This window comes from Sphaerodactylus townsendi, linkage group LG03, assembly GCF_021028975.2.
Source record: "Sphaerodactylus townsendi isolate TG3544 linkage group LG03, MPM_Stown_v2.3, whole genome shotgun sequence".
Taxonomy (NCBI): domain Eukaryota; kingdom Metazoa; phylum Chordata; class Lepidosauria; order Squamata; family Sphaerodactylidae; genus Sphaerodactylus; species Sphaerodactylus townsendi.
The window spans coordinates 177,725,559-177,750,760 of NC_059427.1; the positions used below are offsets into that span (position 1 = coordinate 177,725,559).

General features: G+C 73.1%; 1 protein-coding gene across 1 annotated transcript in view; it reads left to right on the plus strand.

Annotated features, from left to right (window-relative positions):
* The first annotated feature begins 3,924 nt into the window (after nucleotides 1-3,924).
* Nucleotides 3,925-25,202, plus strand: part of LOC125428044 (prickle planar cell polarity protein 3-like) — a 64,937-nt gene continuing 43,659 nt past the window's right edge. Inside the window, exons 1-4 of the mRNA XM_048487619.1 lie at nucleotides 3,925-4,066; nucleotides 6,311-6,365; nucleotides 7,443-7,597; nucleotides 10,440-10,852. Of these exons, the coding sequence (XP_048343576.1) occupies nucleotides 3,925-4,066; nucleotides 6,311-6,365; nucleotides 7,443-7,597; nucleotides 10,440-10,852 (765 nt within the window). The remainder of the gene's footprint in view (nucleotides 4,067-6,310; nucleotides 6,366-7,442; nucleotides 7,598-10,439; nucleotides 10,853-25,202) is intronic.

Below are 25,202 nucleotides of genomic sequence, written 5' to 3' on the forward strand. Positions count from 1 at the left end.
GGGGCTCTGCCCTCACTGACCCCCACCTGGAGACAGAGCTCCACTCCCCTCCACCCCACCGGCTGAGCCGGCAGTCCCTTCTGCCCTCCGCTCCAGGGAGACCACAAGAGACTGCCGTCCCTGGCCTCGGAGAGCTGCTTTTATAAGCACTGAGGCTGGGGGAGCGGGGCTCAGGGGGTGGGGTCACACCCACTACACCCCTGGGGGCGTGGCCATGTCTCCCCAAGCCCCACCCCCCGGAGTCAGTGTTTATAAAAGCAGTTCTCCGTTATAACAAGACAACAAAAAGGCCGTTATAACGAGACAACAAAAGATTTAGAATATTACATAAACTTAGTTGATATGGCAGCAGCAAAGTTTCAGGGAGTGACTCCAATTTTGCAAGTTCTGTTGTGGGTAAAATGCTATCAAACAGCATCATATGCTACAGAGAAATCTTTTGTGTAAGGAAGAGCCAATCGATGCGGTAAACTCCATTGCTGCCTTATTTTAAGAAATTGCCACAGTGACTCCAACCTTCTGCAACCTCAACCCTGAAAAATCAGCAACCATCAACACTGAGGCAAAACACTCCATCAGCAAAAAGGTTACACCTTGCCAAAGGCTCAGGATTAGCATTTTTCAATAATAAAGTATTTTTAATTAAGATATGTACATTTTTAGTCATAATGCTACTGCATGCGTAATAGACTATGGTATCATGTAAACATCACTTTTCTATGCACTGTCAGATCAAAAAATAAATTTCTGTTACTCACTTTATTGTTATATTGACTTTATTGCAAAACCGCAATATCTCTTGAGATATCTTGTGTATTATTTAAACTTCAGCACTGAGAAACCCAAAGGATGGGTGAAAGTTGAATTCTGTTTGGCAACCGTGTATTCAAAGACTGCATAAATCAGTTAGGCCACAGGTGTCAAACTCGCAGCCCTCCAGATGTTATGGTTGCAAGGGATGATGGGAACTGTAGTCCATAGTATCTGGAGGGCTGTGAGTTTGACACCTATGTAATCTATTTAAAAGAAAGCAGCTGTGTGTGGCCTCTATTCTAGAAAGAGGGGGGCAGGGTTTGGGGGGGGTGGCCAGGCCAGTCCAACCAAGGAGTGGTTGCCAAGGGCCAGCCCCACCCTTGTGCTTTTCAGAAAAGTGGGGGAGATTCTATGGGGAAGAGGGGACCAGAAATGACTTCTTGCACATCTGCCAGCCCCTGAGCTGGAGCTTCCCAGCGCTCCTGGGAGAGGGGGGTCCGACCCCTGTGCTGAGTGGATGCCAACAGCCCGGGACACCGCCACTCGGACCGCCACCTTTGCACGGGACTTCATGTGCATAATTCACGTGGAGGTTGCCTTGTGTCGGAGCCTCTTTGGAGCAAAAGCCCCTTTGCAGAGTGGCGCCCAGAGTCTGAGACGCGCTTGTAGTTCATGCCTTTAGCCACCGGAGGGCAGCAGCAGCGTCCCCAGCGGCTGCTCTGCCCAAAGAGGCTCGGACACTCCACAACCTCGACGTGCGGCCTCGTGCGAAGGTGGCACCTGGGAAAGGCCGCCCTGGGCTCTCGGCTCCATTGTCCAACCGGGCTGCCAGGTCAAAGAGGCTCGGCAAGTCAGCGGAATCCTCCCCCCCTCCCCCCATAGCATCCACCTGCGGTCTCGTCATTCACTATGGGTTATTATGACGTCATTCACATCTCCCTTCTGCAAACAAGGAGATAAGCACATTCACATTTGGAGCATGTTTGTGTGCGCGCGCGTGTGTGTGTGTGATTGTTCCAGTCAAGCAAATAACTTTATTTTAGTCAGACCCTGGGAGGAGTTAGGGTCTCAGTTCTTCTAAGCAATAAACCTTGTTTTTGAACTGTTACACCTTACGTGTGTGTCTCCCATTCTGTTCCACCCAAGAACAGGGCACCTTTAGATTGTTTTACTTGGGGGACAGAACATGGTGAGTACCACCTTGGAAACCCCTCCTCTAAGGTCATTTCATATGAATCCCTGGTCCACACTCCTTTCTGTGCTTTGCTGGTTCCAAATCGCAAGACTCTCTTTCTGTGTACCTGTTCAATGTATGTTGTCTTTGAGTGCCCAGCTGAATTGTTCCGTTAGCCCTGCTTGCTAATCTGATGCAGATGACAGCACATCTTGCTGAGCGAAACCTGTGATCAAAGGAAACGCACTGATGCATCTGGAGCTGGCCTTGGCAGCATACTAAAGATGCTGTTGTGGATCTGCCTGCTATGAGCCCCTCCGCTGTAAGAGGGTCGGCATCCTGAATTTCATGCTTTCTGCTGCAGACTCTTTTCTTAGACACTTCTTCTGTTTCCCTGGTGGACTAAATGTAACTTTCAGAATTGCTCAGGTACTCAAGGGAGTGAGGTCCTCAACAGAGAAGGTTTGATGGCAGGAAGGCTTCCTCCAAATACCTTATTTGTCTGAGTTAGAAGGTATAATATCTGCGGCTTCCATGGTTTGTACCTTCTGATGCATTTTACAATTTAAGGAGAGCCATGCTTGGTCAGACCAAAGGTCCATCCAGTTCAGCATTCTGTTCACACAACAGCTGACCAACTGCCTCTAGGAGGCCGACAGACAGGACAATGGCTGCAGCATCCTCAAACTTGTGCTACCCATCAACTGATTTAAGAAGACACGGTGCCTCTGGTACTGGAGGGAGTAGGTCGCTATCATGACTAGTAGCCATTAGAATTTCCATCCTTGATGAATTTGTCCACTTCCCTTTTAAAGCCTTTTAAGTTGGTGGCCATCAGCAACTTGGCGGGGAGTTCCACAGTCTGTTTGTGTGTTCAGTTTTTCTGTCCTGAACCTCCCACCCTTCACCCCAGGTTCTAGCATTATGAGAGATGAAGAAAAGCAGCAGTGGTGTAGGAGGTTAAGAGCTCATGTATCTAATCTGGAGGAACCGGGTTTGATTCCCAGCTCTGCCGCCTGAGCTGTGGAGGCTTATCTGGGGAATTCAGATTAGCCTGCGCACTCCCACACACGCCAGCTGGGTGACCTTGGGCTAGTCACAGCTTCTCGGAGCTCTCTCAGCCCCACCTACCTCACAGGGTGTTTGTTGTGAGGGGGGGAAGGGCAAGGAGATTGTAAGTCCCTTTGAGTCTCCTACAGGAGAGAAAGGGGGGATATAAATCCATCCTCCTCCTCCTCCTCCTCTTCTTCTTCCTGTCTGCTCTCTCTTCACTGTGCATCATTTCGTAGATCTTTGTGATGACTCTCTTACTTGCCTTCTTTTCTGAGCTAAGCAGCCTTAAGGATTTCAACCACCCTTGGGGTGACAGCAGTGCTGGGTTTTATCCATGCGACAGCTGTTTGTTTTGAGTGGTCCCAGCCAACACCACGAGAGTTCTCATGGCACGTATTGCTGTCCCCCCAGGTTGGCCTGAAATGCCGTCACGTGCTCCCTATGGATCAACTGTGGTCCCGAGCCCCAGACCCTTCAATTCTGTCGCTTGTAAGTATTTGATAACTTGTGCTGATGGGTCAAAACTTAGGTGTGTGTTTGGGAGATCGGTCAATGTGTAAGGTTGATTGGGCCAGAGATGGTTAAGCTGGGCCAGCAATTCATTGTTTATGCATTTTTTGTCTAATTTTTCTTATCCCACCTTTCTTCTGAGGATCTTGGGCGGCGCAGACGCTTATCCCCCTCTGCTTTATTCTCACAACAGTCCTGTCAGATAGGTGAGCAGAGAGCGAGAGGTCGGTTGGCCCAAGATCACCCAGGGTGCTTCCGCATTGTCGTGCTCGACCTGAGATCGACTAGAGTCCGACCCGAGTCCTCCGCACAGACGTAGCGTCGGACTCGTGTCTGACTCGACTCACCTCCCTCTCGTCGTTGATTTTCTCGACCCTGCTGGGAGGTCGAGTCGACCGGCGGACTCGGGTTGCGCTCGAGCCGAGGCCGGCGGAATGCGGAATCTCTGCCGACTCGACGCGGCCATCCAGCCAATCAACTTATTAGTATGTTCGCGCATGCGCAGAAGCTCCTACGCCGCTCCTACGTCGTTGCCCGTAGCAACGTCGCTCCTACTTGGCAAACGGGAAAAAAAGCGTACTCACGGCAGCCAATCGGAATGAGGAGCGGAAAACGTGCGGAGGTGGTCCCGCCCTCTGAGCTCGGCTCAGCTCGTAAGCTGAGTCGAGCTCAGCAACCAATCGGAAAGCAACGCAGGGAGGTGGTCCCGCCCTCTGAGCTCGGCTCCGGAGACACGAGTCGGCTGCTGTGCGGAGGAACGGGAGGACTCGAGTCAAGGTAAGACTCTGCCGACACGAGTCAAACCTGAGTCGACTCGTGTGTCCGGAAGGGGCCCCAGAGAGCTTCCATCATGCCAGAGGTGGAATTTGAGCCCAGCTCTCGCAAGTCCCAGTCAGACATTCTTAACCCTTTGAATATACTGGCACACCGATGTTAATACTTTTATTCTTTCTGTGAGGTTCTGTGCTTTCAAAACCGTTCTTTTGTGGTGCTGGGAGGGAAGTTGTCTGTCTGTGTGGCAGAGTCTGACCACTGGGGGAGCTAAACCCCCAGTCCAGTCCCAGCTCTGACTCCTATACTGCTCTATCTCTACCACGTACAAAGATGTTCCCAATCTAGTGTGAGCTGGTTGCAAATGATGACAGGATAGTCTGCTGATGTCTCTGATTTTGCTCTGAAGTCAACGCACTGATGCAGCCAAGCAATTGGAAACCAGAGGTGGGGTCATTAGCAGTGTGGTCTTGTTACCGTGGCTTGCCAGGTAACAATAAGTGATTTCAGCTCAGCAACTTAATGAGGCGCAGGAAGCAGGCGTTCTTCAAGCAAAAGGATTTTATTGCAGATGGTGGTCACAGCTCGGTCAGGAGGGAATCGCGCCTTTCAATGCAGTGCAAGAACTTTTTATTCCCAAACTTCAAAGGGGGCAGAGGGGAGGGGAGGGGGCAAGTCCCTCACCCAAAACACCAATCGTAAAACAAGACAGTTTACAAACAAGATACAATTACACTTTTCTGAATGGGACTCCCAAATCCCGCTGTCAGGCGTCTTCCCGCGAGATCTCGCAATGGTGCTGAAGGAGAGACCATAAGGTTTTTTTTCATAAAACTCCTGAATGCTATCGCACTCAGCTAATCCTATTATCAGCTGGCTGTTTCCTTCAGTGATGCCCTCAGGCTCCCGCTTCACTCTGCTGTAACAAAGAAAAGTTCAAACTGTCCAATGGTGGTCCCTGCATGTCTTCCAATGGCTGGGTGACCCTTGGGTGCTGGCAACAGATTCGATTTGTAAATCCAAAGAGGGACGTTGTCCTTATCAAAGGGTCGGCTGGGTGTTGGTCTAAGCTGCATTCCAGAGCCAACTTCTTTGTCCCTTAATATCAGACCTTTACAGGCTATTGCTTTTACTATCAGACACAAATTTCAAAAATAACATTTCTAACTTAAACATTAGGGAAACCTTAAAGGATAAACACATATACTTACACTTATAGGCATGACTTTACATATACCTAATGGCAGGGCTTGCTTAAAACTAACAATAACAAAACCTTAAGCTAACTGAAGAACCTAACTAAACTAACATCCTAAATTCAATTTAAAAGGGGCATTTATTACATCCTAGAATGACACAAACACAAGGGAAACCATATAGCATTGGCACAATCATACATATACATTCTTTGTGAACCTTATGAAGGCTTCTGAACCACACAAGTCTCTGCATCCGGGCATGGAGCCAGTGTAGCCAGGCAACCTGTCTTCAAGAAAATATTTCTTTATTTTCTTGTGGCGGTAACAGACTCTAGTAGGTTCCAGTCTCTTGTTAGCTTTCAAGTTTCTTGAGATCTGAGAAGGCCACATGCCCTCCTTTTCTAGTGCATCACGCCACCTGGCTTGCCAGGGGTCCGCATCAATTGCAAAACTGGCCAGGTGTGGGTATTTGGTTGGGTAGAGCCAAGACTGAAGAAATTCTTCTCTTCCTTATCCGTTCCCTCTAAAAAGGTTGTTTACACAAATTCCTAGATTGTGTTCCTCACTATCACCAAGAGACTGAAGGTCACCATTAATTTTATTTAATTTATTTCCCCCCAGTGGAGACTCAGAGTGACTTTCATCGCTTTCCTTGCCTCCATGTTATCTTCACAACAACCCTGTGAGGTAGGTTAAGCTTAGAGGGTGTGACTGGCCCAAAATCATCCAGCAAACTTCCATGGCAAAGTGAGGATCCTGGTCCAACACTAATCCCTGCATCACACTGGCTCTCATTTTAAGGAGGAAAAGCAGAGGAAGAGACCGTGATGCAGAGAATCCTGGGATGCAGGAGGCTTGGATGAGCCCTTGGGTGACATCGTGGAATATTCCCAACAGGAAGTGAGGTAAGAGCCTGAGCAACGTTCGTATCCGATTCAATAGGATGGGTTTTTTAACGTTTTATTTTCTCATATGAGTGGGCAGCAGCATGTTCTGTGGGATGCAGCCTTGAGCCCAGGTCTGATTTTGTAATTGCCCCAAATAAATGCTTCCTGATGCATCATACTTGGAGAAGCAGATATGTTATACATGCCTGTGTTTTCCATGCCACGTGGCTGGCATTTTCTGTATACGGTCTTTCCCGAGCTCTTAGCTTTGCATTCCCGAGAATGGGAGCAGCAGTGGCGTAGTGGTTAAGAGTAGGTGCACTCTGATCTGGAGGAACCGGGTTTGATTCCCGGCTCTGCTGCTTGAGCTGTGGAGGCCTATCTGGGGAATTCAGATTAGCCTGTGCACTCCCACACATGCCAGCTGGGTGACCTTGGGCTAGTCACAGCTTCTCAGAGCTCTCTCAGCCCCACCTACCTCACAGGGTGTTTGTTGTGAGGGGGAAGGGCAAGGAGATTGTCAGCTCCTTTGAGTCTCCTATAGGAGAGAAAGGGGGGATATAAATCCAAACTCCTCCTCCTCCTCCTCCTCTTCTTCTTCTTCTTCTTCTTCTTCTTCTTCTTCTTCTTCTTCTTCTTCTTCTTCTTCTTCTTCTTCTTCTTCTTCTTCTTCTTCTTCTTCTTCTTCTTCTTCTTCTTCTTCTTCTTCTTCTTCCTCTTCTTCCTCTTCTTCCTCCTCCTCCTCCTCCTCCTCCTCCTTCTTCTAGTTCTGGCCAGCTGTTTGCAAGCAGCAGAATGACATAGAAATAAGATATCAGAGCAGATTTCTAGGCACAAGAATGGCCTGGAGCTAGAGTGGGTGATTATACCAGTCCAGCTCGCGGGGGTGTCAGGCTAAATTATTTAAAATGCATATAAATCTAGAACAATAATACAGTTTGAAAAAGCGTTTCGTTTTAGTTCTCTGTGCCAGTCCTTCACTCTCAGGGAGTTGTTCATGTTGGGGCATACTGGGGCATTTGTCAGCTACAGGGGTACATTCTGCTATACCATTTTAGGGATTGAGCACCCCATTCTTTTGTGGTTGGGGTTCAGGCTTTATAGCCGTGTCTTGTGGGAGGAGGCCTTCCCAGCATGTGAGAGACGGCCCATTGCAGTTCTCTCTGTATGTTCAAGATCTGCTGGAGCAGGGGTCCTCCGTGCGCACCACGGCCCCTGCCAAGTGTTTTTTAAGAAGTGGACGGAGCCAGGTAGGAGCTTGAGTACACATCTTGGGCCCCTCTGAGCTGGCAATCCGGTCTGGTTTAAACAATCCTCCCTGGTAGTTGATTGCAGCTGCTTTTGTCTGCAGCGCGTGTTGTTGCTGAGTCGTGCCGTTCTCCGTTTGGATCAGCTGCCTTTAGCTCACCGTTAACCCCACCCTGTGACCCACTTTTTAAAAACTTCATACTTCTACATTTCTCTTGCTTCCGAGGGCAGCTGAGGACTCCTGTGCCTTTTCGTAGCTGTCAAGTAGAGGCAAGCTAGATAGGAGCAGTTTTTCTCCCTCTTTTGCGGTGCTCTGACTGGATGAGCAGAAACCCTATTCTTGGTTCTCATCTGAACCCTCTGCCTGTCTGGCTGTTTGCAAAATAAACACAAACACAAAAGACACAGACGTAAATGTCAGGCGGGGCAGCCCGTATCTGGATCCCCTTTCGCAGTGGATGCAGCTGAGCCTGCCCTGCGGCCACCCTTGCGCAGGCTGCGTAGTCTTCATCTGCTGCACCATTCAGCTTGTGCATACAGGGCCTCGATTCCAATCCCTCACAAAGCCAGAGAACGTTTGTCTTTTCCTTTTCTCCTTGCACAGAAGGAGAGTTGCACAACTGCAGTACAAAACTGAAGCAAACATGACCACCAGTCAAAGGACTAGAAAACTTAACAGTTTACTAATTCAGCAACGTACACAGCGTCTGCAGAGGGGCTATACTACATATCATGGCCCTCTAGCATTCATGTGAAAGCATCAACAAGACATCATTTGTACATCAACAAGACATCATTTGTACCATATACACATAATTCTCTAAACTAATGTGAAAACCTACAAACAAGCAGCCAGATTCCAGCATAAGTCTGGCTTTGTAGAATCTTCAGTGGCTCATGGGATTGTGGTATTTTCCACATGCATCCAAATTGTCCTATAATATAAGGTGACCAGATGGTCACCTTTGTGAACCGGGATGGGGGTAGGCGGCTGCGCGCACATGCGCGCCAGCTGCAGGAGTGCACTGCCTTCTGGGGCTTGCTGTTTCCTGCCCTGTCACAGGGCGGGAAGCGGCAAACCCCCAAAGGCCGTGCTCCTGCGGCTGCATGAGCGCATGGCCTTCTGGGGCACTGTTGTTTCCCACCCTGTCACAGGGCGGGAAACAGCAAGCCCCAGAAGGCTGTGCTCCTGCGGCCGCGCGCAGGGGAGGCTGCCGCACTGCCTTGCGCCCCAGAAGGCAGTGCGGCAGCCTCCCAAAAAGCGGGACAATTGAAATAACCCGTGGGACGTGGGACAAATTGTTTGAAGGCGGGCACTGGCATAATGCCCATTGGGCAAGGTGGGCAGCTGCCCAGGGCATCACCTTGTGGGGGGCATCAAAATGCTGGGTTCGTTTTTGGGTATTTTAGTAGTTTTCCATTTTTGGCCTGCAGGGGGCGCAGTTTTTAGGCTAGCAGCACCAAAATTTCAGGGTTTCATCAGGAGACTGTCCTTATGATACCCCCCAAGTTTGGTGAGGTTTGGTTCAGGGAGTCCAAAGTTATGGACTCCGAAAAGGGGTGCCCCTATCCCCGATTGTTTCCAATGGGAGCTAATAGGAGATGGGGGCTACAGTTTTGAGGGTCCATAACTTTGGCCCACCTGAACCAAACTGCACCAAACCTGGGAGGTATCATTAGGGCAGTCTCCTGATGAGAACCTGAAAGTTATGAGACTGTGCCTTCAGAAATGTGCCTTCTCAGTGCCTCGCAACCCCCCCCATTGACAGCAATGCAAGCTCAATGTAGAACAAAGATTCTTGGGCAAATTTCGGGATGTTCTTGCAGGGAAAGCATTTCTGATGGACCAGTATCAGCACCAAAATTTCAGGGTTATCATCTGGATCACTGTCATGATGGCTTTTAAGGTTCTGAGTGCAGTTACTGGTTCAGGGTCTAAGAGTTATGGACTCTCTCAAAGCGGGTAGCCCCCATCTCCTTAAGCAAAGAATGGGGGGGATGGGGCACCCCCTTTGAGGCAATATCCATAACTTTGGAACCCCTAAACCAAACTGCACACTGAGAAACGTTGAGGGGTATTTTCCATACGGACCTGTTTCCCAGATGATACCCTGAAATTCTTGGTGCTGGGATACATCCAAAATAAAAAATTGCGCCCCCCTGTAGGAACATCCCAGAAATTTACCCAAGAATCTTTGTTCTGCATTGAGTTTTCAGTATTGCTGTCCATGGGGGTTGCAAACTGGGGGGGGGGGCACATTTTTGAAGGCACAGTCTCAAATCTTTCAGGGTCTCATCAGGAGACTGCCCTAATGATTCCCCCCATGTTTGGTGCAGTTTGGTTCAGGGGGGCCAAAGTTATGGGCCCTCAAAACTGTAGCCCCCATCTCCTATTAGCTCCCATTGGAAACAATCGGGGATAGGGGCACCCCCTTTGGGAGTCCATAACTTTGGACTCCCTGAACCAAACCTCACCAAACTTGGGGAGTAGCATGACAGTCTCCTGATGATATACTGCAATTTTGGTGCTGATACGTCTAAAAATGCACCCCCTGCAGACACCAATGTCCTGGTGCAAAAAAATTGATTGTGGTGGAGTGGCCGCCTGGGGTGGGGTGGGGGGCATCCAACTCAGGTTTTGCCCAGGGCTACAGTTTGCCCAGGGCTGCCTCGTTACGCCCCTGAAGGCGGGACTGTCCCGCCAAAAGCGGGACGTCTGGCCAGCCTGCCATAATAAGACTTTCTTATCGTTCAAACGCTGTCCGTGAAATGTCCTACACTTGCTCTCCTTCCTAGCTGATGTTCTCTGTCCACTCCGCTCTTTCTCTAGCTCTGTTCCCGCAGAGCAGCAGGATGAAACGGGGCATCCATCAAGCCCAGAAAAGACATACGCTCTCCGGCTCTGTGGGGGATTGGAATCGAGGCCCTGTATGCACAAGCTGAATGGTGTAGCAGATGAAGACTACGCAGCCTGCACAAGGGTGGCCGCAGAGAGACTTTCCTGGTCTGCTCAAGGGGGTCCTCCCAGGGCAGCGAAGGGATGCTCTTCAACCCACAGCACAGCAACCCAGGCCAGACTGAGCAGCAGCAACCGGGTTCAAGGGCTCCGGGGACCCCAGCAGCACAGCAGGGCTGGACTGCAGTGGGAGCAGGCGCCCAAGGGAAAGGAAACCTCCAGAAAGCGAAGATACACGGAAGACAGGGCCGGCGTAGCACCCAGGGACAGCCTTCTGCTTGACGTTGTCATGCACACACAGGCAATGCCCAGTAGTCAGAGTCCAGTCCAAGGTCAACACCAAGAGTCCTGGCTCACAATTGTCCAAGCAGGGATCCAGGCCGGTGTCAGAATGAAGGAGACAAACCACACACACTGCTAGGGCAGTTGCTTCCATACAGCCTCCTGTTTCCCAGCCTCCTTCAACAGAACACTGCCAAAGCATCTGGAGTTGCATCAACCCTCCTCCTGCGACTCCACTGCTGCTGGGTAGGGATGGAGCCCCCTGCCACCGCCACCATCGGCCTGCTCCGCTGAAGAGACCTCGTTTCCTGGACTCCATTGAGCCTAGCTGGCCATTGGCAGGCATATATTTTTGCTTGTTCTTTTTGTCCTTGTAATATACTGATTCTCCAAGTTTTCTGGCATGTCCTGTCTGTGTCTGGTTTGGATCAATACTTTGTTCTGGATCGGTGTGAGCTTGTTTGTAGATAGGTGCAGGCTGGAAATGGCAGCCAGCCCGGCTTGCATCATAGGCTCCTATGAACGTTACTGCGGCACACAACCAGAGGCGTAGCAAGGGGGGAAGCGCCCGGTGCACTGGTGCATCCTCCGCCACCCCGCCCCAGAACGCCCCTGCCGCACACCCCCACATGGGCTCACGCCCGGTGCATCGCACACCCCTGTCCCCCTTGGAGCTACACCTCAGCACACGACTCCCCTGCATGTAAACAGCAGCATTCCCAGATCATCAAAATGTGATGAGATGCTCATTTTACCAGACACCTCGCAAACATTTAGTGCGGGGCCCTTGAAAATACAGGGCACGTAGCATACAATACTTTTGCTACAAGGTTGATCCGGCAGTGCTGCCTTCTCTCCCACATTGAGGGGGTCCTGGAGCACAGATCTTGGATCCATTGTCGAAAGGAAAATATTACGGCTGTGTCTGGCTGACCACATTCAAGAAAAATGGGAAGGGGAGATGGGGAAAAGTCGTGGACACATCTTTTGCAAGAGCAGCAGTAACCACCTAGCTCAGGGGTAGGGAACCTGCGGCTCTCCAGATGTTCAGGAACTACAATTCCCATCAGCCTCTGTCAGCATGGCCAATTGGCCATGCTGGTAGGGGCTGATGGGAATTGTAGTGGGGGGTGGGGGGGGGGGGGGGTGGGGGGGGGGGGGGGTGGGGGGGGGGGGGGGTGGGGGGGGGGGGGGGTGGGGGGGGGGGGGGGTGGGGGGGGGGGGGGGTGGGGGGGGGGGGGGGTGGGGGGGGGGGGGGGTGGGGGGGGGGGGGGGTGGGGGGGGGGGGGGGTGGGGGGGGGGGGGGGTGGGGGGGGGGGGGGGTGGGGGGGGGGGGGGGTGGGGGGGGGGGGGGGTGGGGGGGGGGGGGGGTGGGGGGGGGGGGGGGTGGGGGGGGGGGGGGGTGGGGGGGGGGGGGGGTGGGGGGGGGGGGGGGTGGGGGGGGGGGGGGGTGGGGGGGGGGGGGGGTGGGGGGGGGGGGGGGTGGGGGGGGGGGGGGGTGGGGGGGGGGGGGGGTGGGGGGGGGGGGGGGTGGGGGGGGGGGGGGGTGGGGGGGGGGGGGGGTGGGGGGGGGGGGGGGTGGGGGGGGGGGGGGGTGGGGGGGGGGGGGGGTGGGGGGGGGGGGGGGTGGGGGGGGGGGGGGGTGGGGGGGGGGGGGGGTGGGGGGGGGGGGGGGTGGGGGGGGGGGGGGGTGGGGGGGGGGGGGGGTGGGGGGGGGGGGGGGTGGGGGGGGGGGGGGGTGGGGGGGGGGGGGGGTGGGGGGGGGGGGGGGTGGGGGGGGGGGGGGGTGGGGGGGGGGGGGGGTGGGGGGGGGGGGGGGTGGGGGGGGGGGGGGGTGGGGGGGGGGGGGGGTGGGGGGGGGGGGGGGTGGGGGGGGGGGGGGGTGGGGGGGGGGGGGGGTGGGGGGGGGGGGGGGTGGGGGGGGGGGGGGGTGGGGGGGGGGGGGGGTGGGGGGGGGGGGGGGTGGGGGGGGGGGGGGGTGGGGGGGGGGGGGGGTGGGGGGGGGGGGGGGTGGGGGGGGGGGGGGGTGGGGGGGGGGGGGGGTGGGGGGGGGGGGGGGTGGGGGGGGGGGGGGGTGGGGGGGGGGGGGGGTGGGGGGGGGGGGGGGTGGGGGGGGGGGGGGGTGGGGGGGGGGGGGGGTGGGGGGGGGGGGGGGTGGGGGGGGGGGGGGGTGGGGGGGGGGGGGGGTGGGGGGGGGGGGGGGTGGGGGGGGGGGGGGGTGGGGGGGGGGGGGGGTGGGGGGGGGGGGGGGTGGGGGGGGGGGGGGGTGGGGGGGGGGGGGGGTGGGGGGGGGGGGGGGTGGGGGGGGGGGGGGGTGGGGGGGGGGGGGGGTGGGGGGGGGGGGGGGTGGGGGGGGGGGGGGGTGGGGGGGGGGGGGGGTGGGGGGGGGGGGGGGTGGGGGGGGGGGGGGGTGGGGGGGGGGGGGGGTGGGGGGGGGGGGGGGTGGGGGGGGGGGGGGGTGGGGGGGGGGGGGGGTGGGGGGGGGGGGGGGTGGGGGGGGGGGGGGGTGGGGGGGGGGGGGGGTGGGGGGGGGGGGGGGTGGGGGGGGGGGGGGGTGGGGGGGGGGGGGGGTGGGGGGGGGGGGGGGTGGGGGGGGGGGGGGGTGGGGGGGGGGGGGGGTGGGGGGGGGGGGGGGTGGGGGGGGGGGGGGGTGGGGGGGGGGGGGGGTGGGGGGGGGGGGGGGTGGGGGGGGGGGGGGGTGGGGGGGGGGGGGGGTGGGGGGGGGGGGGGGTGGGGGGGGGGGGGGGTGGGGGGGGGGGGGGGTGGGGGGGGGGGGGGGTGGGGGGGGGGGGGGGTGGGGGGGGGGGGGGGTGGGGGGGGGGGGGGGTGGGGGGGGGGGGGGGTGGGGGGGGGGGGGGGTGGGGGGGGGGGGGGGTGGGGGGGGGGGGGGGTGGGGGGGGGGGGGGGTGGGGGGGGGGGGGGGTGGGGGGGGGGGGGGGTGGGGGGGGGGGGGGGTGGGGGGGGGGGGGGGTGGGGGGGGGGGGGGGTGGGGGGGGGGGGGGGTGGGGGGGGGGGGGGGTGGGGGGGGGGGGGGGTGGGGGGGGGGGGGGGTGGGGGGGGGGGGGGGTGGGGGGGGGGGGGGGTGGGGGGGGGGGGGGGTGGGGGGGGGGGGGGGTGGGGGGGGGGGGGGGTGGGGGGGGGGGGGGGTGGGGGGGGGGGGGGGTGGGGGGGGGGGGGGGTGGGGGGGGGGGGGGGTGGGGGGGGGGGGGGGTGGGGGGGGGGGGGGGTGGGGGGGGGGGGGGGTGGGGGGGGGGGGGGGTGGGGGGGGGGGGGGGTGGGGGGGGGGGGGGGTGGGGGGGGGGGGGGGTGGGGGGGGGGGGGGGTGGGGGGGGGGGGGGGTGGGGGGGGGGGGGGGTGGGGGGGGGGGGGGGTGGGGGGGGGGGGGGGTGGGGGGGGGGGGGGGTGGGGGGGGGGGGGGGTGGGGGGGGGGGGGGGTGGGGGGGGGGGGGGGTGGGGGGGGGGGGGGGTGGGGGGGGGGGGGGGTGGGGGGGGGGGGGGGTGGGGGGGGGGGGGGGTGGGGGGGGGGGGGGGTGGGGGGGGGGGGGGGTGGGGGGGGGGGGGGGTGGGGGGGGGGGGGGGTGGGGGGGGGGGGGGGTGGGGGGGGGGGGGGGTGGGGGGGGGGGGGGGTGGGGGGGGGGGGGGGTGGGGGGGGGGGGGGGTGGGGGGGGGGGGGGGTGGGGGGGGGGGGGGGTGGGGGGGGGGGGGGGTGGGGGGGGGGGGGGGTGGGGGGGGGGGGGGGTGGGGGGGGGGGGGGGTGGGGGGGGGGGGGGGTGGGGGGGGGGGGGGGTGGGGGGGGGGGGGGGTGGGGGGGGGGGGGGGTGGGGGGGGGGGGGGGTGGGGGGGGGGGGGGGTGGGGGGGGGGGGGGGTGGGGGGGGGGGGGGGTGGGGGGGGGGGGGGGTGGGGGGGGGGGGGGGTGGGGGGGGGGGGGGGTGGGGGGGGGGGGGGGTGGGGGGGGGGGGGGGTGGGGGGGGGGGGGGGTGGGGGGGGGGGGGGGTGGGGGGGGGGGGGGGTGGGGGGGGGGGGGGGTGGGGGGGGGGGGGGGTGGGGGGGGGGGGGGGTGGGGGGGGGGGGGGGTGGGGGGGGGGGGGGGTGGGGGGGGGGGGGGGTGGGGGGGGGGGGGGGTGGGGGGGGGGGGGGGTGGGGGGGGGGGGGGGTGGGGGGGGGGGGGGGTGGGGGGGGGGGGGGGTGGGGGGGGGGGGGGGTGGGGGGGGGGGGGGGTGGGGGGGGGGGGGGGTGGGGGGGGGGGGGGGTGGGGGGGGGGGGGGGTGGGGGGGGGGGGGGGTGGGGGGGGGGGGGGGTGGGGGGGGGGGGGGGTGGGGGGGGGGGGGGGTGGGGGGGGGGGGGGGTGGGGGGGGGGGGGGGTGGGGGGGGGGGGGGGTGGGGGGGGGGGGGGGTGGGGGGGGGGGGGGGTGGGGGGGGGGGGGGGTGGGGGGGGGGGGGGGTGGGGGGGGGGGGGGGTGGGGGGGGGGGGGGGTGGGGGGGGGGGGGGGTGGGGGGGGGGGGGGGTGGGGGGGGGGGGGGGTGGGGGGGGGGGGGGGTGGGGGGGGGGGGGGGTGGGGGGGGGGGGGGGTGGGGGGGGGGGGGGGTGGGGGGGGGGGGGGGTGGGGGGGGGGGGGGGTGGGGGGGGGGGGGGGTGGGGGGGGGGGGGGGTGGGGGGGGGGGGGGGTGGGGGGGGGGGGGGGTGGGGGGGGGGGGGGGTGGGGGGGGGGGGGGGTGGGGGGGGGGGGGGGTGGGGGGGGGGGGGGGTGGGGGGGGGGGGGGGTGGGGGGGGGGGGGGGTGGGGGGGGGGGGGGGTGGGGGGGGGGGGGGGTGGGGGGGGGGGGGGGTGGGGGGGGGGGGGGGTGGGGGGGGGGGGGGGTGGGGGGGGGGGGGGGTGGGGGGGGGGGGGGGTGGGGGGGGGGGGGGGTGGGGGGGGGGGGGGGTGGGGGGGGGGGGGGGTGGGGGGGGGGGGGGGTGGGGGGGGGGGGGGGTGGGGGGGGGGGGGGGTGGGGGGGGGGGGGGGTGGGGGGGGGGGGGGGTGGGGGGGGGGGGGGGTGGGGGGGGGGGGGGGTGGGGGGGGGGGGGGGTGGGGGGGGGGGGGGGTGGGGGGGGGGGGGGGTGGGGGGGGGGGGGGGTGGGGGGGGGGGGGGGTGGGGGGGGGGGGGGGTGGGGGGGGGGGGGGGTGGGGGGGGGGGGGGGTGGGGGGGGGGGGGGGTGGGGGGGGGGGGGGGTGGGGGGGGGGGGGGGTGGGGGGGGGGGGGGGTGGGGGGGGGGGGGGGTGGGGGGGGGGGGGGGTGGGGGGGGGGGGGGGTGGGGGGGGGGGGGGGTGGGGGGGGGGGGGGGTGGGGGGGGGGGGGGGTGGGGGGGGGGGGGGGTGGGGGGGGGGGGGGGTGGGGGGGGGGGGGGGTGGGGGGGGGGGGGGGTGGGGGGGGGGGGGGGTGGGGGGGGGGGGGGGTGGGGGGGGGGGGGGGTGGGGGGGGGGGGGGGTGGGGGGGGGGGGGGGTGGGGGGGGGGGGGGGTGGGGGGGGGGGGGGGTGGGGGGGGGGGGGGGTGGGGGGGGGGGGGGGTGGGGGGGGGGGGGGGTGGGGGGGGGGGGGGGTGGGGGGGGGGGGGGGTGGGGGGGGGGGGGGGTGGGGGGGGGGGGGGGTGGGGGGGGGGGGGGGTGGGGGGGGGGGGGGGTGGGGGGGGGGGGGGGTGGGGGGGGGGGGGGGTGGGGGGGGGGGGGGGTGGGGGGGGGGGGGGGTGGGGGGGGGGGGGGGTGGGGGGGGGGGGGGGTGGGGGGGGGGGGGGGTGGGGGGGGGGGGGGGTGGGGGGGGGGGGGGGTGGGGGGGGGGGGGGGTGGGGGGGGGGGGGGGTGGGGGGGGGGGGGGGTGGGGGGGGGGGGGGGTGGGGGGGGGGGGGGGTGGGGGGGGGGGGGGGTGGGGGGGGGGGGGGGTGGGGGGGGGGGGGGGTGGGGGGGGGGGGGGGTGGGGGGGGGGGGGGGTGGGGGGGGGGGGGGGTGGGGGGGGGGGGGGGTGGGGGGGGGGGGGGGTGGGGGGGGGGGGGGGTGGGGGGGGGGGGGGGTGGGGGGGGGGGGGGGTGGGGGGGGGGGGGGGTGGGGGGGGGGGGGGGTGGGGGGGGGGGGGGGTGGGGGGGGGGGGGGGTGGGGGGGGGGGGGGGTGGGGGGGGGGGGGGGTGGGGGGGGGGGGGGGTGGGGGGGGGGGGGGGTGGGGGGGGGGGGGGGTGGGGGGGGGGGGGGGTGGGGGGGGGGGGGGGTGGGGGGGGGGGGGGGTGGGGGGGGGGGGGGGTGGGGGGGGGGGGGGGTGGGGGGGGGGGGGGGTGGGGGGGGGGGGGGGTGGGGGGGGGGGGGGGTGGGGGGGGGGGGGGGTGGGGGGGGGGGGGGGTGGGGGGGGGGGGGGGTGGGGGGGGGGGGGGGTGGGGGGGGGGGGGGGTGGGGGGGGGGGGGGGTGGGGGGGGGGGGGGGTGGGGGGGGGGGGGGGTGGGGGGGGGGGGGGGTGGGGGGGGGGGGGGGTGGGGGGGGGGGGGGGTGGGGGGGGGGGGGGGTGGGGGGGGGGGGGGGTGGGGGGGGGGGGGGGTGGGGGGGGGGGGGGGTGGGGGGGGGGGGGGGTGGGGGGGGGGGGGGGTGGGGGGGGGGGGGGGTGGGGGGGGGGGGGGGTGGGGGGGGGGGGGGGTGGGGGGGGGGGGGGGTGGGGGGGGGGGGGGGTGGGGGGGGGGGGGGGTGGGGGGGGGGGGGGGTGGGGGGGGGGGGGGGTGGGGGGGGGGGGGGGTGGGGGGGGGGGGGGGTGGGGGGGGGGGGGGGTGGGGGGGGGGGGGGGTGGGGGGGGGGGGGGGTGGGGGGGGGGGGGGGTGGGGGGGGGGGGGGGTGGGGGGGGGGGGGGGTGGGGGGGGGGGGGGGTGGGGGGGGGGGGGGGTGGGGGGGGGGGGGGGTGGGGGGGGGGGGGGGTGGGGGGGGGGGGGGGTGGGGGGGGGGGGGGGTGGGGGGGGGGGGGGGTGGGGGGGGGGGGGGGTGGGGGGGGGGGGGGGTGGGGGGGGGGGGGGGTGGGGGGGGGGGGGGGTGGGGGGGGGGGGGGGTGGGGGGGGGGGGGGGTGGGGGGGGGGGGGGGTGGGGGGGGGGGGGGGTGGGGGGGGGGGGGGGTGGGGGGGGGGGGGGGTGGGGGGGGGGGGGGGTGGGGGGGGGGGGGGGTGGGGGGGGGGGGGGGTGGGGGGGGGGGGGGGTGGGGGGGGGGGGGGGTGGGGGGGGGGGGGGGTGGGGGGGGGGGGGGGTGGGGGGGGGGGGGGGTGGGGGGGGGGGGGGGTGGGGGGGGGGGGGGGTGGGGGGGGGGGGGGGTGGGGGGGGGGGGGGGTGGGGGGGGGGGGGGGTGGGGGGGGGGGGGGGTGGGGGGGGGGGGGGGTGGGGGGGGGGGGGGGTGGGGGGGGGGGGGGGTGGGGGGGGGGGGGGGTGGGGGGGGGGGGGGGTGGGGGGGGGGGGGGGTGGGGGGGGGGGGGGGTGGGGGGGGGGGGGGGTGGGGGGGGGGGGGGGTGGGGGGGGGGGGGGGTGGGGGGGGGGGGGGGTGGGGGGGGGGGGGGGTGGGGGGGGGGGGGGGTGGGGGGGGGGGGGGGTGGGGGGGGGGGGGGGTGGGGGGGGGGGGGGGTGGGGGGGGGGGGGGGTGGGGGGGGGGGGGGGTGGGGGGGGGGGGGGGTGGGGGGGGGGGGGGGTGGGGGGGGGGGGGGGTGGGGGGGGGGGGGGGTGGGGGGGGGGGGGGGTGGGGGGGGGGGGGGGTGGGGGGGGGGGGGGGTGGGGGGGGGGGGGGGTGGGGGGGGGGGGGGGTGGGGGGGGGGGGGGGTGGGGGGGGGGGGGGGTGGGGGGGGGGGGGGGTGGGGGGGGGGGGGGGTGGGGGGGGGGGGGGGTGGGGGGGGGGGGGGGTGGGGGGGGGGGGGGGTGGGGGGGGGGGGGGGTGGGGGGGGGGGGGGGTGGGGGGGGGGGGGGGTGGGGGGGGGGGGGGGTGGGGGGGGGGGGGGGTGGGGGGGGGGGGGGGTGGGGGGGGGGGGGGGTGGGGGGGGGGGGGGGTGGGGGGGGGGGGGGGTGGGGGGGGGGGGGGGTGGGGGGGGGGGGGGGTGGGGGGGGGGGGGGGTGGGGGGGGGGGGGGGTGGGGGGGGGGGGGGGTGGGGGGGGGGGGGGGTGGGGGGGGGGGGGGGTGGGGGGGGGGGGGGGTGGGGGGGGGGGGGGGTGGGGGGGGGGGGGGGTGGGGGGGGGGGGGGGTGGGGGGGGGGGGGGGTGGGGGGGGGGGGGGGTGGGGGGGGGGGGGGGTGGGGGGGGGGGGGGGTGGGGGGGGGGGGGGGTGGGGGGGGGGGGGGGTGGGGGGGGGGGGGGGTGGGGGGGGGGGGGGGTGGGGGGGGGGGGGGGTGGGGGGGGGGGGGGGTGGGGGGGGGGGGGGGTGGGGGGGGGGGGGGGTGGGGGGGGGGGGGGGTGGGGGGGGGGGGGGGTGGGGGGGGGGGGGGGTGGGGGGGGGGGGGGGTGGGGGGGGGGGGGGGTGGGGGGGGGGGGGGGTGGGGGGGGGGGGGGGTGGGGGGGGGGGGGGGTGGGGGGGGGGGGGGGTGGGGGGGGGGGGGGGTGGGGGGGGGGGGGGGTGGGGGGGGGGGGGGGTGGGGGGGGGGGGGGGTGGGGGGGGGGGGGGGTGGGGGGGGGGGGGGGTGGGGGGGGGGGGGGGTGGGGGGGGGGGGGGGTGGGGGGGGGGGGGGGTGGGGGGGGGGGGGGGTGGGGGGGGGGGGGGGTGGGGGGGGGGGGGGGTGGGGGGGGGGGGGGGTGGGGGGGGGGGGGGGTGGGGGGGGGGGGGGGTGGGGGGGGGGGGGGGTGGGGGGGGGGGGGGGTGGGGGGGGGGGGGGGTGGGGGGGGGGGGGGGTGGGGGGGGGGGGGGGTGGGGGGGGGGGGGGGTGGGGGGGGGGGGGGGTGGGGGGGGGGGGGGGTGGGGGGGGGGGGGGGTGGGGGGGGGGGGGGGTGGGGGGGGGGGGGGGTGGGGGGGGGGGGGGGTGGGGGGGGGGGGGGGTGGGGGGGGGGGGGGGTGGGGGGGGGGGGGGGTGGGGGGGGGGGGGGGTGGGGGGGGGGGGGGGTGGGGGGGGGGGGGGGTGGGGGGGGGGGGGGGTGGGGGGGGGGGGGGGTGGGGGGGGGGGGGGGTGGGGGGGGGGGGGGGTGGGGGGGGGGGGGGGTGGGGGGGGGGGGGGGTGGGGGGGGGGGGGGGTGGGGGGGGGGGGGGGTGGGGGGGGGGGGGGGTGGGGGGGGGGGGGGGTGGGGGGGGGGGGGGGTGGGGGGGGGGGGGGGTGGGGGGGGGGGGGGGTGGGGGGGGGGGGGGGTGGGGGGGGGGGGGGGTGGGGGGGGGGGGGGGTGGGGGGGGGGGGGGGTGGGGGGGGGGGGGGGTGGGGGGGGGGGGGGGTGGGGGGGGGGGGGGGTGGGGGGGGGGGGGGGTGGGGGGGGGGGGGGGTGGGGGGGGGGGGGGGTGGGGGGGGGGGGGGGTGGGGGGGGGGGGGGGTGGGGGGGGGGGGGGGTGGGGGGGGGGGGGGGTGGGGGGGGGGGGGGGTGGGGGGGGGGGGGGGTGGGGGGGGGGGGGGGTGGGGGGGGGGGGGGGTGGGGGGGGGGGGGGGTGGGGGGGGGGGGGGGTGGGGGGGGGGGGGGGTGGGGGGGGGGGGGGGTGGGGGGGGGGGGGGGTGGGGGGGGGGGGGGGTGGGGGGGGGGGGGGGTGGGGGGGGGGGGGGGTGGGGGGGGGGGGGGGTGGGGGGGGGGGGGGGTGGGGGGGGGGGGGGGTGGGGGGGGGGGGGGGTGGGGGGGGGGGGGGGTGGGGGGGGGGGGGGGTGGGGGGGGGGGGGGGTGGGGGGGGGGGGGGGTGGGGGGGGGGGGGGGTGGGGGGGGGGGGGGGTGGGGGGGGGGGGGGGTGGGGGGGGGGGGGGGTGGGGGGGGGGGGGGGTGGGGGGGGGGGGGGGTGGGGGGGGGGGGGGGTGGGGGGGGGGGGGGGTGGGGGGGGGGGGGGGTGGGGGGGGGGGGGGGTGGGGGGGGGGGGGGGTGGGGGGGGGGGGGGGTGGGGGGGGGGGGGGGTGGGGGGGGGGGGGGGTGGGGGGGGGGGGGGGTGGGGGGGGGGGGGGGTGGGGGGGGGGGGGGGTGGGGGGGGGGGGGGGTGGGGGGGGGGGGGGGTGGGGGGGGGGGGGGGTGGGGGGGGGGGGGGGTGGGGGGGGGGGGGGGTGGGGGGGGGGGGGGGTGGGGGGGGGGGGGGGTGGGGGGGGGGGGGGGTGGGGGGGGGGGGGGGTGGGGGGGGGGGGGGGTGGGGGGGGGGGGGGGTGGGGGGGGGGGGGGGTGGGGGGGGGGGGGGGTGGGGGGGGGGGGGGGTGGGGGGGGGGGGGGGTGGGGGGGGGGGGGGGTGGGGGGGGGGGGGGGTGGGGGGGGGGGGGGGTGGGGGGGGGGGGGGGTGGGGGGGGGGGGGGGTGGGGGGGGGGGGGGGTGGGGGGGGGGGGGGGTGGGGGGGGGGGGGGGTGGGGGGGGGGGGGGGTGGGGGGGGGGGGGGGTGGGGGGGGGGGGGGGTGGGGGGGGGGGGGGGTGGGGGGGGGGGGGGGTGGGGGGGGGGGGGGGTGGGGGGGGGGGGGGGTGGGGGGGGGGGGGGGTGGGGGGGGGGGGGGGTGGGGGGGGGGGGGGGTGGGGGGGGGGGGGGGTGGGGGGGGGGGGGGGTGGGGGGGGGGGGGGGTGGGGGGGGGGGGGGGTGGGGGGGGGGGGGGGTGGGGGGGGGGGGGGGTGGGGGGGGGGGGGGGTGGGGGGGGGGGGGGGTGGGGGGGGGGGGGGGTGGGGGGGGGGGGGGGTGGGGGGGGGGGGGGGTGGGGGGGGGGGGGGGTGGGGGGGGGGGGGGGTGGGGGGGGGGGGGGGTGGGGGGGGGGGGGGGTGGGGGGGGGGGGGGGTGGGGGGGGGGGGGGGTGGGGGGGGGGGGGGGTGGGGGGGGGGGGGGGTGGGGGGGGGGGGGGGTGGGGGGGGGGGGGGGTGGGGGGGGGGGGGGGTGGGGGGGGGGGGGGGTGGGGGGGGGGGGGGGTGGGGGGGGGGGGGGGTGGGGGGGGGGGGGGGTGGGGGGGGGGGGGGGTGGGGGGGGGGGGGGGTGGGGGGGGGGGGGGGTGGGGGGGGGGGGGGGTGGGGGGGGGGGGGGGTGGGGGGGGGGGGGGGTGGGGGGGGGGGGGGGTGGGGGGGGGGGGGGGTGGGGGGGGGGGGGGGTGGGGGGGGGGGGGGGTGGGGGGGGGGGGGGGTGGGGGGGGGGGGGGGTGGGGGGGGGGGGGGGTGGGGGGGGGGGGGGGTGGGGGGGGGGGGGGGTGGGGGGGGGGGGGGGTGGGGGGGGGGGGGGGTGGGGGGGGGGGGGGGTGGGGGGGGGGGGGGGTGGGGGGGGGGGGGGGTGGGGGGGGGGGGGGGTGGGGGGGGGGGGGGGTGGGGGGGGGGGGGGGTGGGGGGGGGGGGGGGTGGGGGGGGGGGGGGGTGGGGGGGGGGGGGGGTGGGGGGGGGGGGGGGTGGGGGGGGGGGGGGGTGGGGGGGGGGGGGGGTGGGGGGGGGGGGGGGTGGGGGGGGGGGGGGGTGGGGGGGGGGGGGGGTGGGGGGGGGGGGGGGTGGGGGGGGGGGGGGGTGGGGGGGGGGGGGGGTGGGGGGGGGGGGGGGTGGGGGGGGGGGGGGGTGGGGGGGGGGGGGGGTGGGGGGGGGGGGGGGTGGGGGGGGGGGGGGGTGGGGGGGGGGGGGGGTGGGGGGGGGGGGGGGTGGGGGGGGGGGGGGGTGGGGGGGGGGGGGGGTGGGGGGGGGGGGGGGTGGGGGGGGGGGGGGGTGGGGGGGGGGGGGGGTGGGGGGGGGGGGGGGTGGGGGGGGGGGGGGGTGGGGGGGGGGGGGGGTGGGGGGGGGGGGGGGTGGGGGGGGGGGGGGGTGGGGGGGGGGGGGGGTGGGGGGGGGGGGGGGTGGGGGGGGGGGGGGGTGGGGGGGGGGGGGGGTGGGGGGGGGGGGGGGTGGGGGGGGGGGGGGGTGGGGGGGGGGGGGGGTGGGGGGGGGGGGGGGTGGGGGGGGGGGGGGGTGGGGGGGGGGGGGGGTGGGGGGGGGGGGGGGTGGGGGGGGGGGGGGGTGGGGGGGGGGGGGGGTGGGGGGGGGGGGGGGTGGGGGGGGGGGGGGGTGGGGGGGGGGGGGGGTGGGGGGGGGGGGGGGTGGGGGGGGGGGGGGGTGGGGGGGGGGGGGGGTGGGGGGGGGGGGGGGTGGGGGGGGGGGGGGGTGGGGGGGGGGGGGGGTGGGGGGGGGGGGGGGTGGGGGGGGGGGGGGGTGGGGGGGGGGGGGGGTGGGGGGGGGGGGGGGTGGGGGGGGGGGGGGGTGGGGGGGGGGGGGGGTGGGGGGGGGGGGGGGTGGGGGGGGGGGGGGGTGGGGGGGGGGGGGGGTGGGGGGGGGGGGGGGTGGGGGGGGGGGGGGGTGGGGGGGGGGGGGGGTGGGGGGGGGGGGGGGTGGGGGGGGGGGGGGGTGGGGGGGGGGGGGGGTGGGGGGGGGGGGGGGTGGGGGGGGGGGGGGGTGGGGGGGGGGGGGGGTGGGGGGGGGGGGGGGTGGGGGGGGGGGGGGGTGGGGGGGGGGGGGGGTGGGGGGGGGGGGGGGTGGGGGGGGGGGGGGGTGGGGGGGGGGGGGGGTGGGGGGGGGGGGGGGTGGGGGGGGGGGGGGGTGGGGGGGGGGGGGGGTGGGGGGGGGGGGGGGTGGGGGGGGGGGGGGGTGGGGGGGGGGGGGGGTGGGGGGGGGGGGGGGTGGGGGGGGGGGGGGGTGGGGGGGGGGGGGGGTGGGGGGGGGGGGGGGTGGGGGGGGGGGGGGGTGGGGGGGGGGGGGGGTGGGGGGGGGGGGGGGTGGGGGGGGGGGGGGGTGGGGGGGGGGGGGGGTGGGGGGGGGGGGGGGTGGGGGGGGGGGGGGGTGGGGGGGGGGGGGGGTGGGGGGGGGGGGGGGTGGGGGGGGGGGGGGGTGGGGGGGGGGGGGGGTGGGGGGGGGGGGGGGTGGGGGGGGGGGGGGGTGGGGGGGGGGGGGGGTGGGGGGGGGGGGGGGTGGGGGGGGGGGGGGGTGGGGGGGGGGGGGGGTGGGGGGGGGGGGGGGTGGGGGGGGGGGGGGGTGGGGGGGGGGGGGGGTGGGGGGGGGGGGGGGTGGGGGGGGGGGGGGGTGGGGGGGGGGGGGGGTGGGGGGGGGGGGGGGTGGGGGGGGGGGGGGGTGGGGGGGGGGGGGGGTGGGGGGGGGGGGGGGTGGGGGGGGGGGGGGGTGGGGGGGGGGGGGGGTGGGGGGGGGGGGGGGTGGGGGGGGGGGGGGGTGGGGGGGGGGGGGGGTGGGGGGGGGGGGGGGTGGGGGGGGGGGGGGGTGGGGGGGGGGGGGGGTGGGGGGGGGGGGGGGTGGGGGGGGGGGGGGGTGGGGGGGGGGGGGGGTGGGGGGGGGGGGGGGTGGGGGGGGGGGGGGGTGGGGGGGGGGGGGGGTGGGGGGGGGGGGGGGTGGGGGGGGGGGGGGGTGGGGGGGGGGGGGGGTGGGGGGGGGGGGGGGTGGGGGGGGGGGGGGGTGGGGGGGGGGGGGGGTGGGGGGGGGGGGGGGTGGGGGGGGGGGGGGGTGGGGGGGGGGGGGGGTGGGGGGGGGGGGGGGTGGGGGGGGGGGGGGGTGGGGGGGGGGGGGGGTGGGGGGGGGGGGGGGTGGGGGGGGGGGGGGGTGGGGGGGGGGGGGGGTGGGGGGGGGGGGGGGTGGGGGGGGGGGGGGGTGGGGGGGGGGGGGGGTGGGGGGGGGGGGGGGTGGGGGGGGGGGGGGGTGGGGGGGGGGGGGGGTGGGGGGGGGGGGGGGTGGGGGGGGGGGGGGGTGGGGGGGGGGGGGGGTGGGGGGGGGGGGGGGTGGGGGGGGGGGGGGGTGGGGGGGGGGGGGGGTGGGGGGGGGGGGGGGTGGGGGGGGGGGGGGGTGGGGGGGGGGGGGGGTGGGGGGGGGGGGGGGTGGGGGGGGGGGGGGGTGGGGGGGGGGGGGGGTGGGGGGGGGGGGGGGTGGGGGGGGGGGGGGGTGGGGGGGGGGGGGGGTGGGGGGGGGGGGGGGTGGGGGGGGGGGGGGGTGGGGGGGGGGGGGGGTGGGGGGGGGGGGGGGTGGGGGGGGGGGGGGGTGGGGGGGGGGGGGGGTGGGGGGGGGGGGGGGTGGGGGGGGGGGGGGGTGGGGGGGGGGGGGGGTGGGGGGGGGGGGGGGTGGGGGGGGGGGGGGGTGGGGGGGGGGGGGGGTGGGGGGGGGGGGGGGTGGGGGGGGGGGGGGGTGGGGGGGGGGGGGGGTGGGGGGGGGGGGGGGTGGGGGGGGGGGGGGGTGGGGGGGGGGGGGGGTGGGGGGGGGGGGGGGTGGGGGGGGGGGGGGGTGGGGGGGGGGGGGGGTGGGGGGGGGGGGGGGTGGGGG